At 43.1% G+C, this 22,315-nt stretch overlaps 1 protein-coding gene across 1 annotated transcript in view; it reads left to right on the forward strand.

Annotated features, from left to right (window-relative positions):
• LAPTM4B (lysosomal protein transmembrane 4 beta) overlaps window positions 1-22,315 on the forward strand; it is a 74,761-nt gene that overhangs the window by 35,791 nt on the left and 16,655 nt on the right. Inside the window, 4 exon segments of the mRNA XM_003903001.5 lie at window positions 1,152-1,225; window positions 1,899-2,021; window positions 5,267-5,365; window positions 10,841-10,936. Coding sequence (XP_003903050.4) covers window positions 1,152-1,225; window positions 1,899-2,021; window positions 5,267-5,365; window positions 10,841-10,936 — 392 coding nt within the window.

Below are 22,315 nucleotides of genomic sequence, written 5' to 3' on the forward strand. Positions count from 1 at the left end.
TGTTTGCCAGGATGGTCTCGATCTCCTGACCTTGTGATCCGCCCATCTCGGCCTCCCAAAGTGCTGGAATTACAGGCTTGAGCCACCGCGCCCGGCCACTAAAATTATTTCTTATTGAGTAGGTATAAAAGAATATTTATAAAATATTTATTACCTGTAGCCAATCATGGTACTACAAGCACTTGTGTACCTGCCAAGTTGGTTTAAGAAATTTTTGGCCGGGTGCGGTGGCCTGTGCCTGTAATCCCATAGTGACAATGCCCAGGCAATTGCAACTGCAATGAGCCATGATCGCACCACTGCAACTCCAGCTTGGGAGACCAAACAAGACCCCTTATTTACCAGAGATTGACTAAAGAAAAAAAGAAGTTAAAGGCCGGGCAGGGTGGCTTGTGCTTGTAATCCCAGAACTTTGGGAGGCCGAGGCTGGCAGATCACTTGAAGTCAGGAGTTCGAGACCAGCCTGGCCAACATGGTGAAACCTCCATCTCTACTGAAAGTTATAAAGAATTAGCTGGGCATGGTGGAGCACACCCGTAGTCTCAGCTACTTAGGCGGCTGAGGCGGGAGACTCGCTTGAGCCTGGGATATGGAGTTTGCCTTGAGCCAATATTGTGCCACTGCTTTCCAGCCCAGGCGATGGAGTGAGACTCTGTCTCAAAAAAAAAAAAAAAAAGATAAAGCAAAATAGAATGAACCAGATGGTATGGCTGTCTTATAGCGAGCAAGAGAGTGGGACAAGGTGAGGCAAGATTAGAGAGGTAGACATGCTCTGGAATAAAGAGGAACATCAAGGCCTTGATAAGAAGTGGAGGTTTTATTTTAAATAAGATGGAAAGCTATGAAGACTTTCATTAGAGCTTTGAGGCACACATGAGTTTATAAAATAGAAGTTAGACACCTATATATCTATAAAATAATACCTAATTAATGATTTATATAATCCAGTGGACCAGAAGAACAAACATTAAAAAAATCTGTAAACCAATATCCCTTTTTCTATTTAGAGTAATCTCTTAGTATAAAGTTTTTAGTAACTTTATACTAGTTTATTTACAAAATGCCTTTGAGAAGAGACTGAACGTGTTCAAACAGTGGATCCACTACTGATTTGTCTTTTTAAAAAAAATTTCTTTTTAATCTTTTGGCAGACATGTGCATTGCCATTGCGATTTCTCTTCTCATGATTCTGATATGTGCTATGGCTACTTACGGAGCGTACAAGGTAAGCAGCTTGCAGTAAGATGCTGGCCTTTTCCTTGGTCTCTTACATGTGTAATCTGTGCTGCTAGAGTCTATAGTAAGTGAGAAGTGACTTTCCAGTTTTCGGTTAAGAATCTCTGTTTAAATCTCTCGTTTGTATTATGTGGTACTAGGAAAACCAATATTATAGTCCTGGAATTTTTTTTTTTTTTTTTTTGGGAAGATAGGATCTCACTCTGTCACACAGGTGGTAATAGAGTGGTGTGATCTTAGCTCACTGCAATCTCCGCCTCCCAAATTCAAGTGGTTCTTCCACCTCAGCCTCCAGAGTAGCTGGGACTATGGGTGTGCACCACCATACTTTGCTGAGTGTGGTATTTTTTAGTAGAGACGTGATTTCACCATGTTGGGCAGGCTAGTCTCAAACTCCTGACCTCAAGTGATCTACCCACCTCAGCCTCCCAAAATGCTGGGATTACAGGTGTGAGCCACCACACATAGCCAGCCCTGGAAATGTTCACTGAAGCTTCTTTGTTGACTGCTTATATTTGGCATACCGGTTTCCATGATGACATGGGTTAATGAACTCCAATTTTTGCATTTCCTTTCAGATTAATAAAATATTTATTTGAATTTAACAAAATATTGTTTTATAATATTGAACACAATAACTTTCTATTTTCTGTTCTGTTTAGCAACGCGCAGCGTGGATCATCCCATTCTTCTGTTACCAGATCTTTGATTTTGCCCTGAACACCTTGGTTGCAATCACTGTGCTTGTTTATCCAAACTCCATTCAGGAATACATACGGCAATTGGTATGTGGACCTCTTACTGCTCCTTTTCATTAATTCTTTTCATTAGGGAAGCTGGTTAAGTAAGGGATGTAGTTATAGAGATACACAGACATTAATTTCAGGATTTTTAGCTTGTAGCTGAATTACCAATAAGAATTTTTTTTTTTTTTTTTTTTTTGAGATGGAGTCTTGCTCTTGTTGCCCAGGCTGGAGTGCAATGATGTGATCTTGGCTCACTGCAACCTCTGCCTCCAGGGTCTTAGCCTCCCAGCTAGCTGGGATTATAGGCATGCACCAACATACCTGGCTAATTTTGTATTTTTAGTAGAGATGGGGTTTCGCTGTGTGGGTCAGGCTGGTCTCGAACTCCTGACCTCAGGTGATCCACCCATCTCGGCCTCCCAAAGTGCTGGGATTACAGGTGTGAGCTACTGTGTCTGGCCTGATAAGAAAGTTTTGAGGGCCGGGGTTATGATTGGTGGCAGTGATGGTGGTGTTTGATGTGCCTACTTAAATTATAGTCAGTTACTAATAGTTTTATTTGGTAAAATGTAGTTTTCTCAGTAATCAACAAAGGATAGCTTTTTGCCTCTGCTAGTGTATTGAAAGTGAAGCTCTGCTCAAAAACAAACAAACAAAATAATTAGCTGGGAAAGGTGGCACACGCTTGTGACCCTAGCTACTCGGGAGGCTGAGGCAGGAGAATTGCTTGAACGTGGGAGGTGGAGGCTGCAGTGAGCCAAGATCACGCCCCTGCACTCCAGCCAGCCTGGGCAATAGAGTGAGGCCTCGTCTAAAAAAAAAGAAAAATCAAAAGAAAGTGGAACTCTTCTCTATACTAGCTCCCAAATTTGTTTGACCATAGAATCCCTTTCTCAAGCATCATTTTGGGACTAGTTTATGGTTAAATGTCCTTTTGATCGTGTGAGTGAATATTTGTGGCAGGGTATTAAGAAGCTTATAATGGTTATGAGGTTGGAATAACTTTATTTTTGAGACAGGGTCTCTGTCACCCAGGCTGGAGTGCAGTGGTGTGATTATGGCTCACTGCAGCATTGACCTCCCAGTCTCACGTGATCCTCCCATCTCAGCCTCTTGAGTAGCTGGCACTACAGGCGTGCACCACCATGCCCACCTAATTTTTCTTTTTGTATCTTTTGTAGAGATGGGGGTTTCACCATGTTGCCCAGACTTGTCTCAAACTCCTGGACTCAAGTGATCCTCCAGCATTGGCCTCCCAAAGTGCTGGCATTATAGGTCTGACTCACTGTAGTGGGCCAACTTCACCGTTTTTTTTTGTTTGTTTGTTATTTTGAGACTCAGTGCAGTGGTGCAATCTCGGCTCTCTGCAACCTCCGCCTCCCTGGGTTCAAGCCATTCTTTTGCCTCATTCTTCCGAGTAGCTGGGATTATAGGCACCCACTACCATGCCTGGCTAATTTTTTGTATTTTTAGTAGAGATGGGGTTTCACCATCTTTTCCAGGCTAGTCTCAAACTTTTAGCCTCAAGGGATCCACCCTCATCGGCCTCCCAGAGTGCTGGGAATACAGGCGCCCACTACCATGCCCGGTTAATTTTTGTATTTTTTTAGTAGAGGTGGGGTTTTGCCATGTTGACCAGGCTGGTCTCGAACTCCTGACCTCAGGTGATCCGCCCGCCTTGACCTCCCAAAGTGCTGAGATTACAGGCATGAGCCACCATGCCCAGCCTGCAACCTCAATGTTCTGGGCTCAAGTCATGCTCCCACCTTAGCCTCCCGAGTAGTTTGGACTACAGACATGCACCACCATGCCCGGCTAAATTTGTATTTTTAGTAGAGATGGGGTTTGACTGTGTTATCCAGGCTGGTCTCAAACACCTGTACTCAAGCAATCTGCCTGCCTCAGCCTCTCAAAGTGCTGAAATTACAGGCGTTAGCCACTGTGCTTAGCCAAGTTATTTTATTAATAAAAGAATAAATTTGGCCGGGCGCGGTGGCTCAAGCCTGTAATCCCAGCACTTTGGGAGGCTAGGGCGGGTGGATCACGAGGTCAGGAGATCGAGACCATCCTGGCTAACATGGTGAAACCCCATCTCTACTAAAAATACAAAAAACTAGCCGGGCGTGGTGGCGGGCGCTTGTAGTCCCAGCTACTCGGAGGCTGAGGCGGGAGAATGGCGTGAACCTGGGAGGCGGAGCTTGCAGTGAGCCGAGATTGCGCCACTGCACTCCAGCCTGGGCGACACAGCGAGACTCCGTCTCAAAAAAAATAAAAAAATAAAAAAAAATAAAGTTGCATGATCTGATCACAAAGAATGACGATTTTATTTCTTAGATATTTTGTCCCAAGTGAAAGGAGACTGAAAACCATTAGGTGGTGTTCACCCTGGTGAGCAGGAGCCAAGCACATGAGTCATGGGCCTTCTCCATGTTCTTCCTCAACATTGGAAACAACTTTGTTTCAGAATATCGTTCATGAGGAATCCCAACACATAGTGTTGAACAGTGAAGAAGAGATAAAAGATGAGATAGCACAGTAGGCCTCCTTCCCATTCACTTGCCTAGGCCAGTGATGTAGGCGTTGATCATTGCTGTGTGAGTGTTTTGTGGGGAAAGTCTAGCAACTCCCTCTAACCATAGTAGCCGACTTTGGTCCTCCTGAGAAGGTTCCCTTTGACCTCGTTGTTAAGCATTGTGGATGGTAGTGCTTATTTTGCCCTGCCCTGGAAGTACTTGCTAGTATAAGAGAATATGCTGTCTTGGGAGAAGTACCATCAACACAAATGCTCTTTGCAAAGAAGCCATCATTTTAGTAGGTTTCTGTTCCTTGCCCTGCATATGTCCTTTAGAATGGTTCAGAACTTTTTTTTTTTTGAGACATGGTCTGGCTCTGTTGCCCAGGTGGCTGAAGTGCAGTGGCATGATCTCAGCTCACTGCAACCTCCTGCACCAGGGCTCAAGTGATTTGCTCACCCCAGCCTCCCAAGTAGCTGAGCTGGGCGACAGAGAGAAACTCCGTTTTAAAAAAAAAAGGAATGGTTCAGAACTTGCAGAGAATCCAAATTTCAGAGATCCCTGGATATACAAAATGTCCCTGGATACAGATCACTGACTTCTTTTATATGGTAGGAGGGCAGAGTCAGGCTAGAAATTTTGCATTCATCCTAAATAATAGCTGTCTGCTTTAATCAGTTGCTTTCTGATAAGCATGTCTGAATTGGTGCCCAAGGAATACTGTCTGGAATGATTAATGAGATTTACTAATGAGGCCCTTTTCTTTTGCAGCCTCCTAATTTTCCCTACAGAGATGATGTCATGTCAGTGAATCCTACCTGTTTGGTCCTTATTATTCTTCTATTTATTAGCATTATCTTGACTTTTAAGGTAAGCATGAAGATTTTACTTACAGTCTAAAAATATTAAGTGTATTCCTGAATGCCAAAGAAGTAAACAAACTTTGGTCAGTTTGTCTTTCTTTGGACATCCAAATTGCTTTTTGATTTCCTAAGATTACAATTCCTATGCTGTCTGTATTAGAGGTAAACACTAACCAAAATTCCACAGTTTGATCAAGGAGTCCAAAATATATTTGGACAGAGATAAGTTAACATAATGTTATACATTACATAGTATATAATACTGCAAGGTCTGTTACAAGGTCTGTGTAGTGAATATTCTTTTGTAATTTTTTGCTAAAAGTGTAGTATTTTCTGAATATTGTTCTATCTCAATCCATTATATGAATATCATTATTTAATAAATTACCTGTTGTTGAACATTGAGACATTTCACTTAAATATATTCACTGCAACCCTGTTAAGTACACCCTTATATTTATGCATTTATCTCAAGATAAATTTCTTTATTTTTTTGTTTTGTATTTTTTATTTTTTCGACAGAGTCTCACTCTGTTGCCCAGGCTGGAGTACAGTGGCGCAACCTTGGCTCACTGCAAGCTTCGCCTCCCGGGTTCATGGCATTCTCCTTCCTCAGCCTCCCCAGTAGCTGGGACCACAGGCGCCCACCACCAAGCCCGGCTAGTTTTTTTGTATTTTTAATAGAGATGGGGTTTCACCATGTTAGCCAGGATAGTCTCGATCTCCTGACTTCGTGATCCGCAGGAGAATGGTGCGAACCCAGGAGGCAGAGCTTGCAGTGAGCTGAGATCGTGCCACTGTACTCCAACCTGGGTGACAGAGCGAGACTCCATCTCAAAAAAAAAAAAAAAAAAAAAATGAAATGTTGAGGTGGTCAGACTCAACACCAGGTCTGCGAAGTCCGGCGGAGTCAAAGGAATGAGACAAGTTAAGAGTACACAGGGTCTCTACTAAAAAAAAATACAAAAAACTAGCCGGGCGAGGTGGCGGGCCCCTGTAGTCCCAGCTACTCGGGAGGCTGAGGCAGGAGAATGGCGTGAACTCGGGAGGCGGAGCTTGCAGTGAGCCGAGATCCGGCCACTGCACTCCAGCCTGGGCGGCAGAGTGAGACTCCCCAAGCCCATGAGGGTAGGGCTGCCTACCATCCAGGCTGCAGGCAGAGCTGGCAGTGCCCCCTGGTGAAAGGCCACAGACTCACATCTCACTCATTGTAGTTTGTCTTTGAAGGGTAGACTCCCTTTTGACTTGTGCATGTTTTTGGTTACTCTCCCATGACTTAAAATTTGTGCATGAGTAATTTTTCTAGATTTTATAAATCTTACCTGCAGGAAGGTTAGTCTGACCAAGGTAACTCTGCCATTACCAGGAACTCAGAAGCTAGAAACTCCCAATTATCTTTAAAAAGACTTTTTAAATCTTTTAAACATTTTCACTAGTACTTATTTGAAATGCCCACATCACATTTCGAGTCAGAAGACCTAGGGTTGGCTTCTGTCAGTATGACTTCTATTTTATTTTATTTATTTATTTTTAAAGGCACAACCATGTTCATCATTACTAGTCATGTAGTCTAAATTAGCAAAACCATAGCAGAATAAAATATAATACTGGTTGATGTATTTATACAGATATTAAAAGATATTTTTGAATGCACTTAATTTTTTAAAAATTTTGTGGGTACATAGTAAGTATGTGTATTTATGGGGTATATGAGATATTTTGGTACAGTGCAGGATAATCACATCATGGAAAATTGGGTGCCCATCCCCTTAAGCATTTAGTTATACTCTTTTAGTTATTTTTTAGTTGGTTTTTTTTTTTTTTTTTTGAGACAGAGTGTCGCTCTGTCACCCAGGCTAGAGTGCAGTGGCATGATCCTGGCTCACTGCAAGCTCCGCCTCCCTGGTTCAAGTGATTCTCCTGCCTCAGCCTCCCTAGTAGTTGGGACTACAGGCGTGTGCCATCACGCCTGGCTAATTTTTTGTGTTTTTAGTAGAGACAGGGTTTCATCATTTAGCTAGGATGGTCTCAATCTCCTGACTTTGTGATCTTCCCACCTCGGCCTCCCAAAGTGCTGGAATTACAGATGTGAGCCACCACACCTTTTACTTATTTTTAAATGTTGTCAATACTACCTTTAGCTTTGTGGTCAGAGCCTTGGTTTCTTTATTTACTAAATAGTGGTAATTAATAAAACATTCTGCAGCATGACTGAGATAATGGAAGGTGCTTCATTTATTCAGCAAATATTTATTGAGAAACTCAGTGGCAGATTCTGTTCTAGTACTGTGGTTTGGTAGTGAATAAGAAAAATCCTTTCCCTATAGTGCTTTTATAAATTGCAAAACACAAATACTGTCTCATAAATGGGGCCATACTAATTGTTCACATCAATGTCTCCAACATGGGAGAAATGTATACGCGTGTGTGTGATAAAATTTTATTTTATATATTTTTATTATATATAATATAATTTTTTTTATAGATGAGGGGGGTCTTACTATGGTGCCCAGGCTGGTCTCAAACTTTTGGCCTCAAGTAATTCTCCTGCCTCAGCCTCCCCCAGTGTTGGGATTATAAGTGTGAGCCAGTGGGCCCTGGCCAGTGCCTTCATTTTTATATCCCTCCCAGCACTTAACTGATGCGTTGGCACCTAGAGACTCCATAATTATTAGTTTTTATTTTTATTTTTATTTTTTTCAAGACAGGGTCTTGTTCTGTGGCCCAGGCTGGAGAGAAGTGGCCTGGTGTGATCTTACCTCACTGCCACCTCTGTGTCCCAGGCTCTGGTGATCCTCCCGCCTGGCCAGTAGTAGCTGGTACTGTAGGCACACACCACCACACCTGGCGAATTTTTCCATTTTTATTAGAGATGAGGTTTCGCTATGTCACCCAGGCTGGTCTGGAACTCCTGGGCTCAAGTGATCCATCTGCCTCCTCCTCCCAAAGTGCTGGGATTATAGGCATGAGCCACCTCGCGTAACCAAGACTCAGTAATTGTTAGTATAGATTAATAGGAGTATGCATGTTTTGGTTTCATATACTGGTTTACTGGATTAGTGCCTCTCATCACCAAAATTTACTCCTACTCTGTGATAAGTGTTATCACCCCGATTCTTTGAAGCCCCAAAACAAGGCACTTGTCAGCTTTGCTCTGTCCTAAGAGAGAAAAGGAAGCAGTGCTTAACCCCTAGCTCTGCAGATAGATGATGGGAAGAATCTATCAGTGCAAGTTAATTTGGGAAATACACTAAATAGTTCTTTTTTTTTTTTTTTTTTTTTTTTTTGAGACAGTCTAGCTGTCGCCCAAGGTGGAGTACAGTGATGCAATCTTGGCTCACTGCAAGCTCCGCCTCCGGGTTAACTCCATTCTCCTGCTTGAGCCTCCCGATTAGCTGGGACTGTAGGTGCCCACCACCACGCCCGGCTAATTTTTTGTATTTTTAGTAGAGATGGGATTTCACCATGTGAGCCAAGATGATCTCGATCTCCTGACCTCGTGATCCGCCCACCTCGGCCTCCCAAAGTGCTGGCATTACAGGCGTGAGCCACCATGCCCGGCCCACTAAATAGTTCTAATTCAATATTGCAGAAGTGTCAAATAAGAAATAAGGTCAATGAAAGAAGTACCTGGGCTTTTAAAGACAGCAGGTCGAGGTTTCTCCCCTTTTGGAATGTGTAGTAGGTGAATGCATGTGGCCTTGCAAAGGCCCTTGAGACTGCCTATTCTGGGCATTCCATACAAATACAATCGTCATGCAATATGTTTTTTTGGTTGTGTGCGTTTTCTTTTTTTTGTTTGTTTTGAGACAGAGTCTTACTCTGTCACCCAGGCTGGAGTGCAGTGGCGCAGTCTCGGCTCACTGCAGCCTCTACCTCCCAGGTTCACTCGAGTCTCCTGCCTCAGCCTCCCACATAGCCGAGATTACAGGCATGCGTCACAATGTCTGGCTAATTTTTGTATTTTTAGTGGAGACGGGGTTTCACCATGTTGGCCAGGCTGGTCTCAAACTCTTGGGCTCAAGTGATCCACCCATCTCGGCCTCCAAAATGCTGGGATTACAGGTGCGAGCCATCGTGCCCAGTCCCATTATTATTATTTTTTATTTATTTATTTATTTTGGAGATGGAGTCTCGCTCTGTCACCCAGGGTGGAGTGCAGTGGCACAATCTTGGCTCACTGCAACCTCCGCCTCCTGGGTTCAAGCAATTCTCCTGCCTCAGCCTCCTGAGTAACTGGGACTACAGGCGCATGCTGCCACATGCAGCTAATTTTTTGTATTTTAGTAGAGATGGAGTTTCACAGTGTTGCTCAGGCTGTTCTCAAACTACTGAACTCAGGCAATCCACCTGCCTTGGCCTCCCAAAGTGTTAGGATTACAGGCGTGAGCCGCCGCACCCAGCCCCGGCCCCATTATTTTTATTGTTGTTAATACCACATTGTTTGGATGGTGCTGCATTTTGTCTATCCATTCATCAGCTGAGGGACATTTGGGTTGCTTCTACTTTTTGGCTATTATGAATAATGCTGCTGTGAACATTCAAGTTTTTGTGTGGTGGATGTATATTTTCATTTTATTGGGTATATATTATATATATACTATGTAATACCTAGGAGCCTAGGAGTGGAATTGCTGGGTCATGTTGTAACTCTGTTTAACCTTTCGAGGACCTGCCAGACTTTTCCAGAGTGGCTGCAACCATTTTACGTTCTCATAAGCGACGTATTTCCTGGATTTTAGCAATCTAGTTTCTTGATGTGTTTAAACTTCTTTTAATCAAAGAATTTTAATGTTAAGGGACTTTGAAATCATTTAATTCTAATCCAGTTACACATGATGGAATGAAAGTGCAGAGAGAGTTCATAGCTTAAACATCTTCCATGAACTCATGTTTCATTTCTAGCAGTATTGATGTTGGACATTAATTTTAAGTATCTTCGTCTGGATATTTCATTAATAAAGGGGAAATGTTTTAGTGAATTTTATTGACTGTGAGATGAATTTATATGCTATGAAATTTTTTTAAAGAAATTGACTTGTGTAATAAAATCATAGATAATCATGTAGAAGAAAAATTTCCAAAGAAGCAGTTAAAATGTGGTGATAAATGAGTTAATACGTTTGATTGTTCTGTGAATTTAGGAGCAATAAATGTTAATTGTGTGCTTGTTCTTTCCAGATACCTATTCTTAGAAATTTCTCATTCAACTCTCAACCCCTCCCCTCCCCCACCTTTCCCCAATACCACCCCCACATCCCCACTGGTGTAATAGAATACGGCTTCAGTAGCACATTGTGCCAAGAAGTGACTATACCCAACATTTGTACTTTCAGGGACTTTTGGTTTAGTAGAGCTGTTATAATATGTGTATTTAGTGCTTATGTTAATAAAAGTTTTATAATATGGCTTTATCTGTGTGGTATTTGAAATTACCTGCAGTTTGAAAATTAAAAATCTGATAATCACTCCTCATTTTCAGGGTTACTTGATTAGCTGTGTTTGGAACTGCTACCGATACATCAATGGCAGGAACTCCTCTGATGTCCTCGTTTATGTTACCAGCAATGACACTACGGTAGGTATGATGTCACTTATGGTAGAGATCTCGCCCACACCTCTACTGTATGATTATCTTGAAATGTTTCTACTGTTTGCTACATTTTTACTGTTATTGAAACATACTCATGAGCTGCTTAGTTATCAAAAAATTCATCTTAGTTATCAAAATACTCATTTAACTATGAAGTTCAATGACATGTATTTTGTTTTTCTTACAGGATATTAAAATCTAGATGGCTCAACTCTGGTTTATTTTAAAATATGTTACAGATAGGTAATATATGTACCTTACTGTAATTATTTATCTTAAATCTGCATTATTTTTATTTTTTTGTTCCATTTTTTTTTAATTATACTTTAAGTTCTAGGGTACATATGCACAACATGCAGGTTTGTTACATATGTATACATGTGCCATGTTGGTGGGCTGCACCCATTAACTCATCATTTACATTAGGTATATCTCCTAATGCTATCCCTCCCCTCTACCCCCTCCCCACAATAGGACCTGGTGTGTGATGCTCCCCTTCTTGTGTCCAAGTGATCTCATTGTTCAATTCCCACCTATGAGTGAGAACATCAGGTATTTGGTTTTCTGTTCTTGCGATAGTTTGCTGAGAATGATGGTTTCCAGCTGCATCCATATCCCTACAAAGGACACGAACTCATCCTTTTTTATGGCTGCATAATATTCCATGGTATATATGTGCCACATTTTCTTAATCTAGTCTGTCACTGATGGACATTTAGGTTGATTCCAAGTCTTTGCTATTGTGTTAAATCTGCATTATTAAACCATGGTATATAATTCTAGATATTGCTTCTGCATTGTATGACATTATATTAACTCACCTTACATGTGAAGTTAAACCGAGATGCGATGTTTACAAGTAGGTTAAAAAAACCCTGCAAAGTTACTATGTCTTTATAATTTACCTTATGTGTGTATTCTTAGTAAAGTAGATGATCTCAGCCGGGCGCGGTGGCTCACGCCTGTAATCTCAGCACTGTGGGAGGTCGTGGCGGTTGGATCACAAGGTCAGGAGATCGAGACTATCCTGGCTAACACGGTGAAACCCCATCTCTACTAAAAATATAAAAAAAATTAGCCGGGCATGGCGGCGGGCGCCTGTAGTCTCAGCTGCTGGGGAGGCTGAGGCAGGAGAATGGCGTGAACCTGGGAGGCAGAGCTTGCAGTGAGCCAAGATCACACCACTGCACTCCATCCTGGGCAACAGAGTGAGACTCTGTCTCAAAAAAAAGTAAAATAGATAATCTCTGTTCTGCTACTAGTGTTTCATACTTTAAAATTACAAACCTGTCATAAAAGATCTGTGAAAACGTGTCTTCACTGAAGAGTCTATGAAAGCATATGCACTTTATGTAAATTATCTTGAAATTTCCTGGCTCATGGTAAGATGAAGGTGTAATTCCTCACGGTGTCTCTGTCGTCACTGTTTTCAGCACAGTGCCTGATGCAATGCGCAGTACCACGAAGTGCTCCATGCACAGTTAGTGAAAACGATGCGGATGGATGACATGTAACTGTGTGGCGTGGGACAGGATGGGTGGGTCAAAATGGATAGGATTGGACTGAACAAGTGAAAGGAACACATAAATGGTAGGAGGTCAAATTTATACTAGAGCAAAGTTTTGTGTTTTTGTTTGTTATTTTTGTTTTTTTTCTGGTAACTTGTTCACTCTGACCTTACCGAAATAATCCAGCCTGTTCCTTACTTTCTTGTGTATATAATGAAACTAAAACAATTACAGACTTCGTATTAAATACATGGGTGTAGGCTGCTGTATTACCGAGAACTCTGTGGGATAGCTAAAGTATGTTATACACGGACAGTTTTCCTAAATGCTCACCACACATTTCTTGAGTTCAATCAAATACACATTAGCAGTGGTTTAACAGACAGCCGTGACCAGATGCACAAAACCTGGCATACCCAGATGCTGAGGAGGCTCGTTTTGGGAGTCTGTAGAATTCTGTGTATTGATTACAGTAATCACATATTCTGCTTAACCCCTTTAAAAAATCACTCCTGGGCCGGGTGCGGTGGCTCACGCCTGTAATCCCAGCACTTTGGGAGGCCGAGGCGGGCGGATCACGAGGTCAGGAGATTGAGACCATCCTGGCGAACACGGTGAAACCCCGTCTCTACTGAAAATACAAAAAAATTAGCTGGGCGTGGTGGTGGACGCCTGTAGTCTCAGCTTCTAGGGAGGCTGAGGCAGGAGAACGGCATTAACCTGGGAGGCGGTGGAGCTTGCAGTGAGCGGAGATCGCGCCAGTGCACTCCAGCCTGGGCGACAGAGCGAGACTCCATCTCAAAAAAATAAAAATAAAAAAAATCACTCCTGGGTCTGTAACTCTCTTTAAAGAAATATCTATTCAAATTTTTTGTGATTTTGATAAAATTACTGGTTTAAGAATTTTTTTCCTTTTCTCTGAGTTGTTTTTTTTTTGTTTTTTTACCCATTAACTTTCTTTGTTTGTTTTTTGAGTTTCACCCAGGCTGGAGTGAAGTGGTAGGATCTCAGCTCACTGCAACCTCCGCCCCCCGGATTCAAGTGATTCTCCTGCCTCAGTCTGGAGATTATAGGTGGGATTATAGGTGCCCACCACCACGCCCAGCTAATTTTTGTATTTTTAGTAGAGATGGGGTGTCCCCATGTTGGCCAGGCTGGTCTCGAACTCCTGACCTCAGGTGATCCACCTGCCTTGGCCTCCCAAAGTGCTAGTATTGCAGATGTGAGCCATTGTGCCTGGCCTGTTTTACCCATTAACTTTTGCAGAAGGCAAGTTGTTAAGTATTTAGCCATCTGTAAATTTTTTTCTTTTTCTTAAACAAAAAAAACTCCATAATTAGTATTCTACTGAACTAATGAAAAATGTAAGCAAAGTTTGAGATTTTTAAGTTTGAAGAACGATAACGTTGTTAAACAAGATACATCAGAACCTCTTTGTAAATTTCATGGTGCATAGGGCTTATAAAGCCACCATCTTTTAGAATTATCTCATAAGAGAATAATGCCCATATTACATGTGCTTGTTTTGATATTGTGGTGTTATGAAAGAGGAGGAGTTACATAGGTTTTCATCCACAGTTCCTGGCTCATAACTTCATAGCCATTGTTAGTCTTTGGTGATTACCGTAGGTGTGTCAGGCTTTACTTCTGCCCTTAGGTAGGATTCTAATCTCTAGCTTCCTTTCTAATTGTGGATCTGAAGACCTTCCCTAAAGAAGGTCCAGCCCCATACCCTGAGGGAAGGAATGCTGGAGCTTCCTTAGGGATAGCTGAACTCCTGGAGGTTCCTTGAGGGTGGTACACCCAGGAAGGGCTTGGAAGCTCCATGCTCCTTCCCCCATATCTATGAACCTCTTCATCTGTATCCCTTGTAGTATCCTTACAATAAACCAGTAAACCTCAGTAAGTGTTTCTGAGTCCAAAATGTCATGGGAACCTCAACTTGAAGGCTGGTTGGTCAAAAGGTCCTGAGGCCCAGACTTGCAGAGTGTCGGAGTGGGGAGGGGACACTTTTGGGGACTGAGCCGTTAACCTGTGGGATCTGACACTGTTTCCAGGTAGATAGTGTTATGTGGGTGTCTAAGTGAAGAGACAACCTGATAAAGCTAAGTGTGAGCAACAAGGCTGTTTATTCACTCGAGTGCGAGCGGGCTGAGTCCGAAAAGAGAGTCAGCGAAGGGTGGTGGTATTGGAGCTAGTTTTATAGGTTAGGGGTAAGCAGTGGAAAGTTACAGTTAGGGGCCGTTTATTGCTTATTGCCGGGCAGGGAACGAATGTCACAAGATACATTGTCACAAAGCTGGAGGGGTCACAGGGCACAATGTCACAAGGTTGATCGATCAGTTAGGGTAGAGCCTGTTACAATGGTAGAATGTTGCAAGGTTGGCTAATAAGCTAAGATGGGAGCTAGCTGTTTCTCTTCTTTTGTGGTTTTCCTGTTGTCCTAGACTTTTTGGCTCCAGGAGGCCTTCTGGATGTGTACGTGTAAGTAACAGAGGTCACGATGGCTTGACCATGGTGCAGCTTTCTCAGAAAACCTCACATTCCCATCTTTTTATATTAATAATGGAAAAACAAAAATGAGAAAGAGTAGTGAAGTATGGCGAAAATTTATGGTGAAAATTTTGGGGGTAGTATGGAGGGATGATGGGCGGTGTTTCTCAGGGCTGCTTCGAGCAGAATTAGGGGCAGCGTGGGTACCTATAGTGAGAGAGAAAGGTTAAACCGAAGGGAGACCTTGGGGCAGGGGATGATATTGTCGGGTTGTTAAAAGGAACATATGTCAAATTGACTGCTTTGTAATAGCTTGGATGCTGTCGTTTTGTATGAACTGAGAGATTAGCCTGAAAAGACAAGGTCCGAATAAGAGAAGAAGGATGAGCGCTAAGGGGCCTGTTAGTGGGAGGAGCCATGAAGCTAAGCTAGAGAATGGCCAAGTAGGTCCAATATAACTGTTTGCCTGATTAGTGAGTTTTTGAGCTCTGTCTTTAAGTTTTCTGATGTTGTCATATGCAAGGCCTGATTGATTTAAGTGAAAACAGCATTCTTTATTTAAGAATAGTCAGAGTCCTTTTTCAGCAGTAAGCAGATTGAGGCCTCTGCGATTTTGGAGGACAACTGTGGCTGAGGAATCGACTTGGGATTGGAGGACAGAAAGTGTTTGAGATATATCGGTAAAGCTAGCGGAGAAGTCATTGGAGACTGTGAAATGTGGTGATAGAAGTTGCAAGGCCTGCTACTGCTGTTCCGATTGCAGCAGTGGAAACTCCCAATCCTATAAGTGAGGGAATTCATGGAGTGACTCTTTTTTGTCTTGTTGGAGTTACAAAGGGAATGGGGAGTTGGTCGCTTCTGTTTGCATACTGGGTTTTGGGAGTAAGGAAGATTTAAAGTGCAGGTGCCTGTCCAGTTAGCAGGGAGGCACATGTAGGTGGAAGAGCCGCAGAGGAAACAGAGTCCTTGAGGCAGGCAGAACTGGAAGTGCAGAGTAGAAAGGTGGTAAGAGTGTGTTCTGGAAGTGGGGTCCTGCACCAGAGCCCTAGGAATCCAGCAAGGGTAGGAGCTGTTAGAGATTGTAGTAGGGTTTGGTAGGGGAGTTGCATGGAGGTAGAGGTTCTGTTTTCATGGTGTATAAGAAAGCGCTTGGTATCTACAAGTAGCCATTCTCTGTTATTTATAAGACTAGGTATAAGCAGGCAAGAAGAAGGACTTGGAGGGGAATCTGTTGAACAGCGAGAGGGTAGCCAAGGATAGAGAGAGAGGCAACGTTAAGTGTCTTCCTAAACAAAAGTTCTGCTGATGTTTTTAAGACTTCGTGATGAGAGTGGGACTTTCCGTTATATGAAGCTGGAATGCTCCAATTGGCTGGTTGATGTGAGTGTTGGGACTTTGGAGGTGAAGAGTAAAGGAACATAAGGAAGATGGGAGGTTACCTAAGGGAATTCCAGTAGGTAATTGTTGGGAGATGCATAAGGGAGCGGCAATGGGAATAGTTGTCTGTGTAATGAGGTGTCCAAGAACAGGGGGTGTGGAACTGATATAGGGAGATAGACTTCGTAGGTAGGTAGAGAGAAGAGCAGCAGCCTGTTGGTATGAGATATTGGGGGAGTTTCTGCTGAATTTTTCTTTTCTTTTCTTTTTTTTTTTTTTGAGACAGAGTCGCTCTGTAGCCCAGGCTGGAATGCAGTGACACAACCTCACTCACTGCTACCTCTGCCTCCCAGATCCTGGTTCAAGCAATTCTCTTGCCTCAGCCTCCCGAGTAGCTGGGATTATAGGCATGCACACCATGCCCAGCTAATTTTTGTGTTTTTAGTAGAGATGGTGTTTCACCATGTTGGCCAGGCTGGTCTTGAACTCCTGACCTCGTGATCCACCTGCCCACCTCGGCCTCCCAGCGTGCTGGGATTACAGGCACGAGCCACCGCGCCCGGCCCCTGCTGAATTTTCCAGAAAGTAAAGAAATTGTTCAGGAGGGTAAAGGTGTGGGGGTCACCGAAAGAGGTTTGGAGGTGTAGGGAGAAGGGGGAGGTTGCCCAGTCAGCTAGTAGGGCAGGGACAGCTGTGTAGTAGGAGGAAAAGAGGGGAATGCATAGCCAACAATTTTTTGCTAAGGAAGGATTAGAGATGGTGAGGAGAGAGAGGGTGGGTGAGGTTGATGATATGTTGGAGATAATTAGGGAGGGGTAGAGGGTAGCAGGAGAATGGGAGTGAGACACAAAGTAAGTAGAAAAGAATTTCATTGTGGTGGAAGAATTGGAGAGTGCCTTCCCACACAAGGTCACCTATCCACTCTAGGAGAGAGTTAAGGGTGGCAGCTTGAGGGTGAGACCAGGAGATGTCAGTTACAGTGGTCTGGAGGAAAAGTGTGAACTGGCAACGTAGACAAAAACGGCATTTAGAAGTAGGCTAGAATGGTGATTAGGGACGTAGGTAGACATTAAATAGTGAGGTGACTGTGTAAAGGCCTGTTGTAAATGAAAGATACAAAGGCCTATTGTTCTTTTTCAGGAATGCGAGTAAGTTGAAGGGAAGTGGGGGAGAGTACTTGTGACTTCCAGAAGGAGGTAGAGGAGTTAGGCTGGTCGTTGGATGGGCACAGTTTTATCCTGGAGCCATGAACCCAGTGGGGAAGGTTCTGTAGACGGACCGCAGTTAGCGTCTGTTAAACGATCTGGTAGGGTCCTGTCCACTGAGGTTGCAGAGTTTGAGGGGTTAGGTTCTTTTTTTTTTTTTTTTTTTTTTTTTTTTTTGAGACTGGAGTCTGGCTCCCCTTCGCCCAGGCTGGAAGTGCAGTGGCCGGATCTCAGCTCACTGCAAGCTCCGCCCTCCGGAGTTCCGCCATTCTCCTGCCTCAGCCTCCCGAGTAGCTGGGACACACAGAAGCGCCCGCCCGTTAGCCCGGGCTGGTTTTTATTTTTAGTAGAGGCGGGGTTTCGTGTTAGCGGAATTCGATCTCCTGACCTAAAGTGATCCACCGTCGGCCTCCCAAAGTGCTGGGATTACAGGCTTGAGCCACAGCGCCCGGCCGAGGGGTTAGGTTCTTAACAAGAACTGACCGTCCGGCCTGAGTGTCTTTATATGGCTGGGTATTTGGAGTGGGTAAAAGGAAATTGGCAGCTCGGTGGATTTCATGTCTAGCTTGTTGAAGGACTGGAAGATAGTTACCAAGAGGGCCGATGTCTGGAATGAGGTTGAGCCCTTATAAAAATGTGCGGCCACATAGGAGCTCAAAGGGGCTATACCTGTGGGTTATTGAGGGGTGGCTTGAATTCGAAGGAGAGCAAAGGGTAGAAGAACTGTCCAATCTTTTTTGAGTTGGAGGGTAAGTTTTTGTTAAGATGTGTTTTTAAAAGACTGTTGGCCTTTTCTACTTTTCCTGAGGATAGAGGATGATAAGGGCATGGAGATTCTATTGAATAGTGAGGGCTTGGGAAACTGCTTGGGTGATCTCACTAATGAAGGCTGGACTGTTATCAGATTGTATGGAGGTAGGAAGACCAAATCGAGGAATTATGTCAGTTAGGCAAGAAATGACTGCAGTTGCTTTTTCTGTCCCTGTAGGAAGGGCTTCAACCCATCCGGTAAAGGTATCAACCCAGACTAGGAGGTGTTTGTATTTGTGGACTCAGGCATATGTGTGAAATCTATTTGCCAATCTTGTGTGGGGGTAAATCCTCAGGCCTGGTGTGTGGGCAAGGGATGGGGTTTGAGGAAGGCTTGGGGAGTAGTAGTGTGGCAGATAGAACAGTGAGATGTGTTTGTTTTGAGAATGGATTTCCATAACTGGAAAGAAATGAGGGATTCTAAAAGATGGGCGAGAGGTTTGTATCCTACATGGAAGTGGTCATGAAAGGAAGAAAGGATAGAGTGGGCTTGTGAGGCAGGGAGAAGGAATTTTCCATGGTCTAAGAACCACTTGCCCTGAGTTGGAAAGGACTGGTAGAGCAGGTTTTCAGAAGAAGAATAGGTGGGAATGATAGATAAAGAGAAGTATTGGCTGTCTGGAGCGGAGACTGGAACGTGTGCAGGCGCTGAGGCGTTTGCTGCCTCTCTTGCTGTTTTGTTGGCGCAGGCATTTCCTTGGGCAGTGGGGTCAGATTTTCTTGGTGCCCTTTGCAATGGATTACTCCGGCTTTGGCTGGAAGGAGGGCAGCTGTAAGGAGAGCCTTTATTAGATAGATCCAGCTGGTGTCTGCTGCTTGTTGGTGGGAGAAACCCCCACACCTTTGGTCACAGGAGCCTTCTACTTTGGTTGTATGAGAGCAGAGGAAAAACACAGCTTGAGAGCTTTGCCCAAAACAAATATACTTCTGGTTGTTTTTCTCCAGTAGAAATTCTGTAGAAATTAGGGTGCTTAGAGAATTTAAGAACCATGAGTAAATCACCAAAATGCATCCTACTAGCTTTTTGGAGAAAACTTCTGTTTTTCCCCTTTGGAAGACACAAAGGTATGGAATAACAGGTATGTTTTATTTAGGCTTAGTTATAAAATGTATCAGAATAGCTACACTTTTCAACTGGATGTTCCCACCTCTTCGAACAGTGTGCCTCTTTTCTTCCAGAAGGGCTACCAGGTGGGCAGTAGTTGGCAGGAAATTGCTTGGTAGCGGCTGGTCATTCTCTGTCATTTTGTAATAACTTGCCACTTTTAAGATGAGGAAACTGAGGTACTGGTAATGTTACCATTTTCCCACAGTTCCCAGCGAGCCATTTTTTAAAATTTTCTTTTGAAAGAATTATATTCCTGGAAAAGGTAGATTTATCTTTTCTCTTAACATAGTTGTATTGATGTAATCCACTCCAAAATATCAGGGTAGACCACCAGCTGAAGTCTCAGCTTTCTGACTTTTTTTATTTATTTATTTTTATTTTATTTTATTTTAAAATAAAATAAAGCAAGGCTCTGCATGTTTAAAGATTGTTTAGAACTAAAGGAGTTAATGTTACCATTATCAATTAAAACCAGTTGCTGAAGCCTCCCTCTGAGACTCTAATGGGGTTTGGAATGATCTAGATCTATCATTTTCCCTGGTCTCCATAGCTGTGTTAATAACTTCACCATGCGTAATAATGTATGTTTCTCTTTTGTTCACATCTTTGTTGGGAATCCACATTTACATAATAACATGTCATGCCTTGCTTTCACTTACTTTCAGATATTAGGCCAGATAGCTTTTCTCCCAGGTTGACCTCTGTGGAAAGATACTAGGGGCTCCTGCTGGTAGAAAATAAATGTAGTTTTTCTTCCTCTTCTCTAAAACAGTATACATATTATTATCCAGATGTGTTCTTTCCCAAAATTATTCTCAGAGGGAGGATAGAGAAGAGTTATTAGATATTGGAGATCATTCTCTGGTTTAACCTCTCCTCCAGTTTCCCAGCTAAACCAAACCAAATGCTTTGAAAGGAATGCATAACACAGAAAGTCACAAACTGTTTATAATGCTTTAGAGTCATCCCACCCCCAGCACCCTTAGGCCATTGAAATAAGTAATGTAACTATTCATTTATTGAATAGTCATGTCCAAATGACTTAATAGTAGTCGTTGGGGCAGTATCTAACAAGTGCTGGGACATTTTCCTTGAAAATTTAAAATACAACAAAGTGCCCTTTTTTGAGTCGCTGCAGCTCCCTCAGGTGGGCCCGCTGGTGGTGGCTTGGAGCACCCTTTCTTTTAGGGCAATGTTATGGAAATCACATGGGTGTATATTGTGTAATACCACACTCTCCACTGCTGCCAAAATTTGGTCATAAGAGGAAAACATTTAAATACAAATCCTGTAGATCAGGGGCCCCCAAGCCCCAGGCTGCACAGCAGGAGGTGAGCAGCGGGCAAGCAAGCAATACAGCCTGAGAGCCAAGTATCAGATTAGCAGCAGCATTAGATTTTCACAGGAGCACAAACCCTGTTGTGAACTGCACATGCAACGAATCTAGGCTGCATGCTCCTTTTGTAATACCCAACCTTGTATTAACACGAATAGACTCTCCCTTAGATACCTTACCTTGTTTTAATATGAATAGACTCTCCCTTAGCTGTGAAAATCGGATGGACTCCATTTGGCTCCTTCATTTACAAGACATCAAGGGCTCCTTACCCACCCCCTTCCTCGAGGACTTAACTTGTGCAAGCTGACTCTCAACATATCAAAGTGTCAATTAACTGATAAGGTACTGAGGCTAGCAATGTCCGCAGTTCCCAGGAATTCACTCGGGAGATAGTACCATAAAGTCCCCGCGTTTGTGTTGGGCAGATAACACCCAGAGCCCCCACACTATCACCTTGTGATGAATTTAAAGCCCCTGTACCTGTAACTGTTTGTTTCCCTGTAACCATTTGTCTTTTTAACTTTTTTTGTCTGTTTTACTTCTGTAAGATTGCTACAGCTCGAATCCCCCTCCCCTCTCTAAACCAAAGTATAAAAGAAAATCTAGCCCCTTCTTCGGGGCTGAATTTCGTGCTCTAGCTGTCTCTCAGTCGCCAGGTGATAAAGGACTCCTGAATTCGTCTCAAAGTCTGGCGTTTTCTCTCTAACTGGCTGGGTTACAATACTTTTGAGAATCTAATGCTTGATCTGAGGTGGAACAGTTTCATCCTGAAACCATCATCACACACACCCCCCTCACTCCACCACCAACCCGTTAGAAAAGTTGTCTTCCATGAAACCAGGGACCGCTGTTGTAGTTTATGGTAACAGGTTTCTGAGTCTCCCTCTGTCAGGCTGAAATACATAGGAGCGATATATCGGCTCACTGCAATCTCCACCCACAGGGTTCAAGCGATTCTCCTGCCTCAACCTCCTGAGTAGCTGGGACCACAGGCACGCGCCACCATGCCTGACTAATTTTTGTATTTTTGGTAGAGATAGGGTTTCATCATATTGGTCAGGCTGGTCTGGAACTCCTGACCTCAGGCTATCCACCTGCCTTGGCCTGCCGAAGTGCTGGGATTACAGGTGTGAGCTACTGCGTCTGACCACAAATTAAGGTTTTAAAAAGTGTTTCTTAAACCTATGTGACCTTGTTTACTAATACTAATAAAGGCCTGGATGGTGATAAGAGCCGGTATTATGTTAAATCTAAATGTAAGAAACCTGATGCCTCTGGAATTGTGGCACTCAAAAAGCAGTGAGATTGATATTTAGCCAAAATGGTATAAGAATTCTGATTCCAGATAAAAGAATCATAGTTGTGTAATGTAGGAAAATTCCTATTTAGGGAAAAACAGGAACATTTTTAACTCCATGGTATTTATTATGCCATGTCATATTGTAGGCTCTTACCCAGATTAACATTATATGCAAACTTACTGTTTTAACTTCAAAAAGTATTTTGCTATGTAGGGGCCTTCTT

The sequence above is a fragment of the Papio anubis genome, chromosome 8 (genome assembly GCF_008728515.1).
Source record: "Papio anubis isolate 15944 chromosome 8, Panubis1.0, whole genome shotgun sequence".
NCBI classification, from domain to species: Eukaryota; Metazoa; Chordata; class Mammalia; order Primates; family Cercopithecidae; genus Papio; species Papio anubis.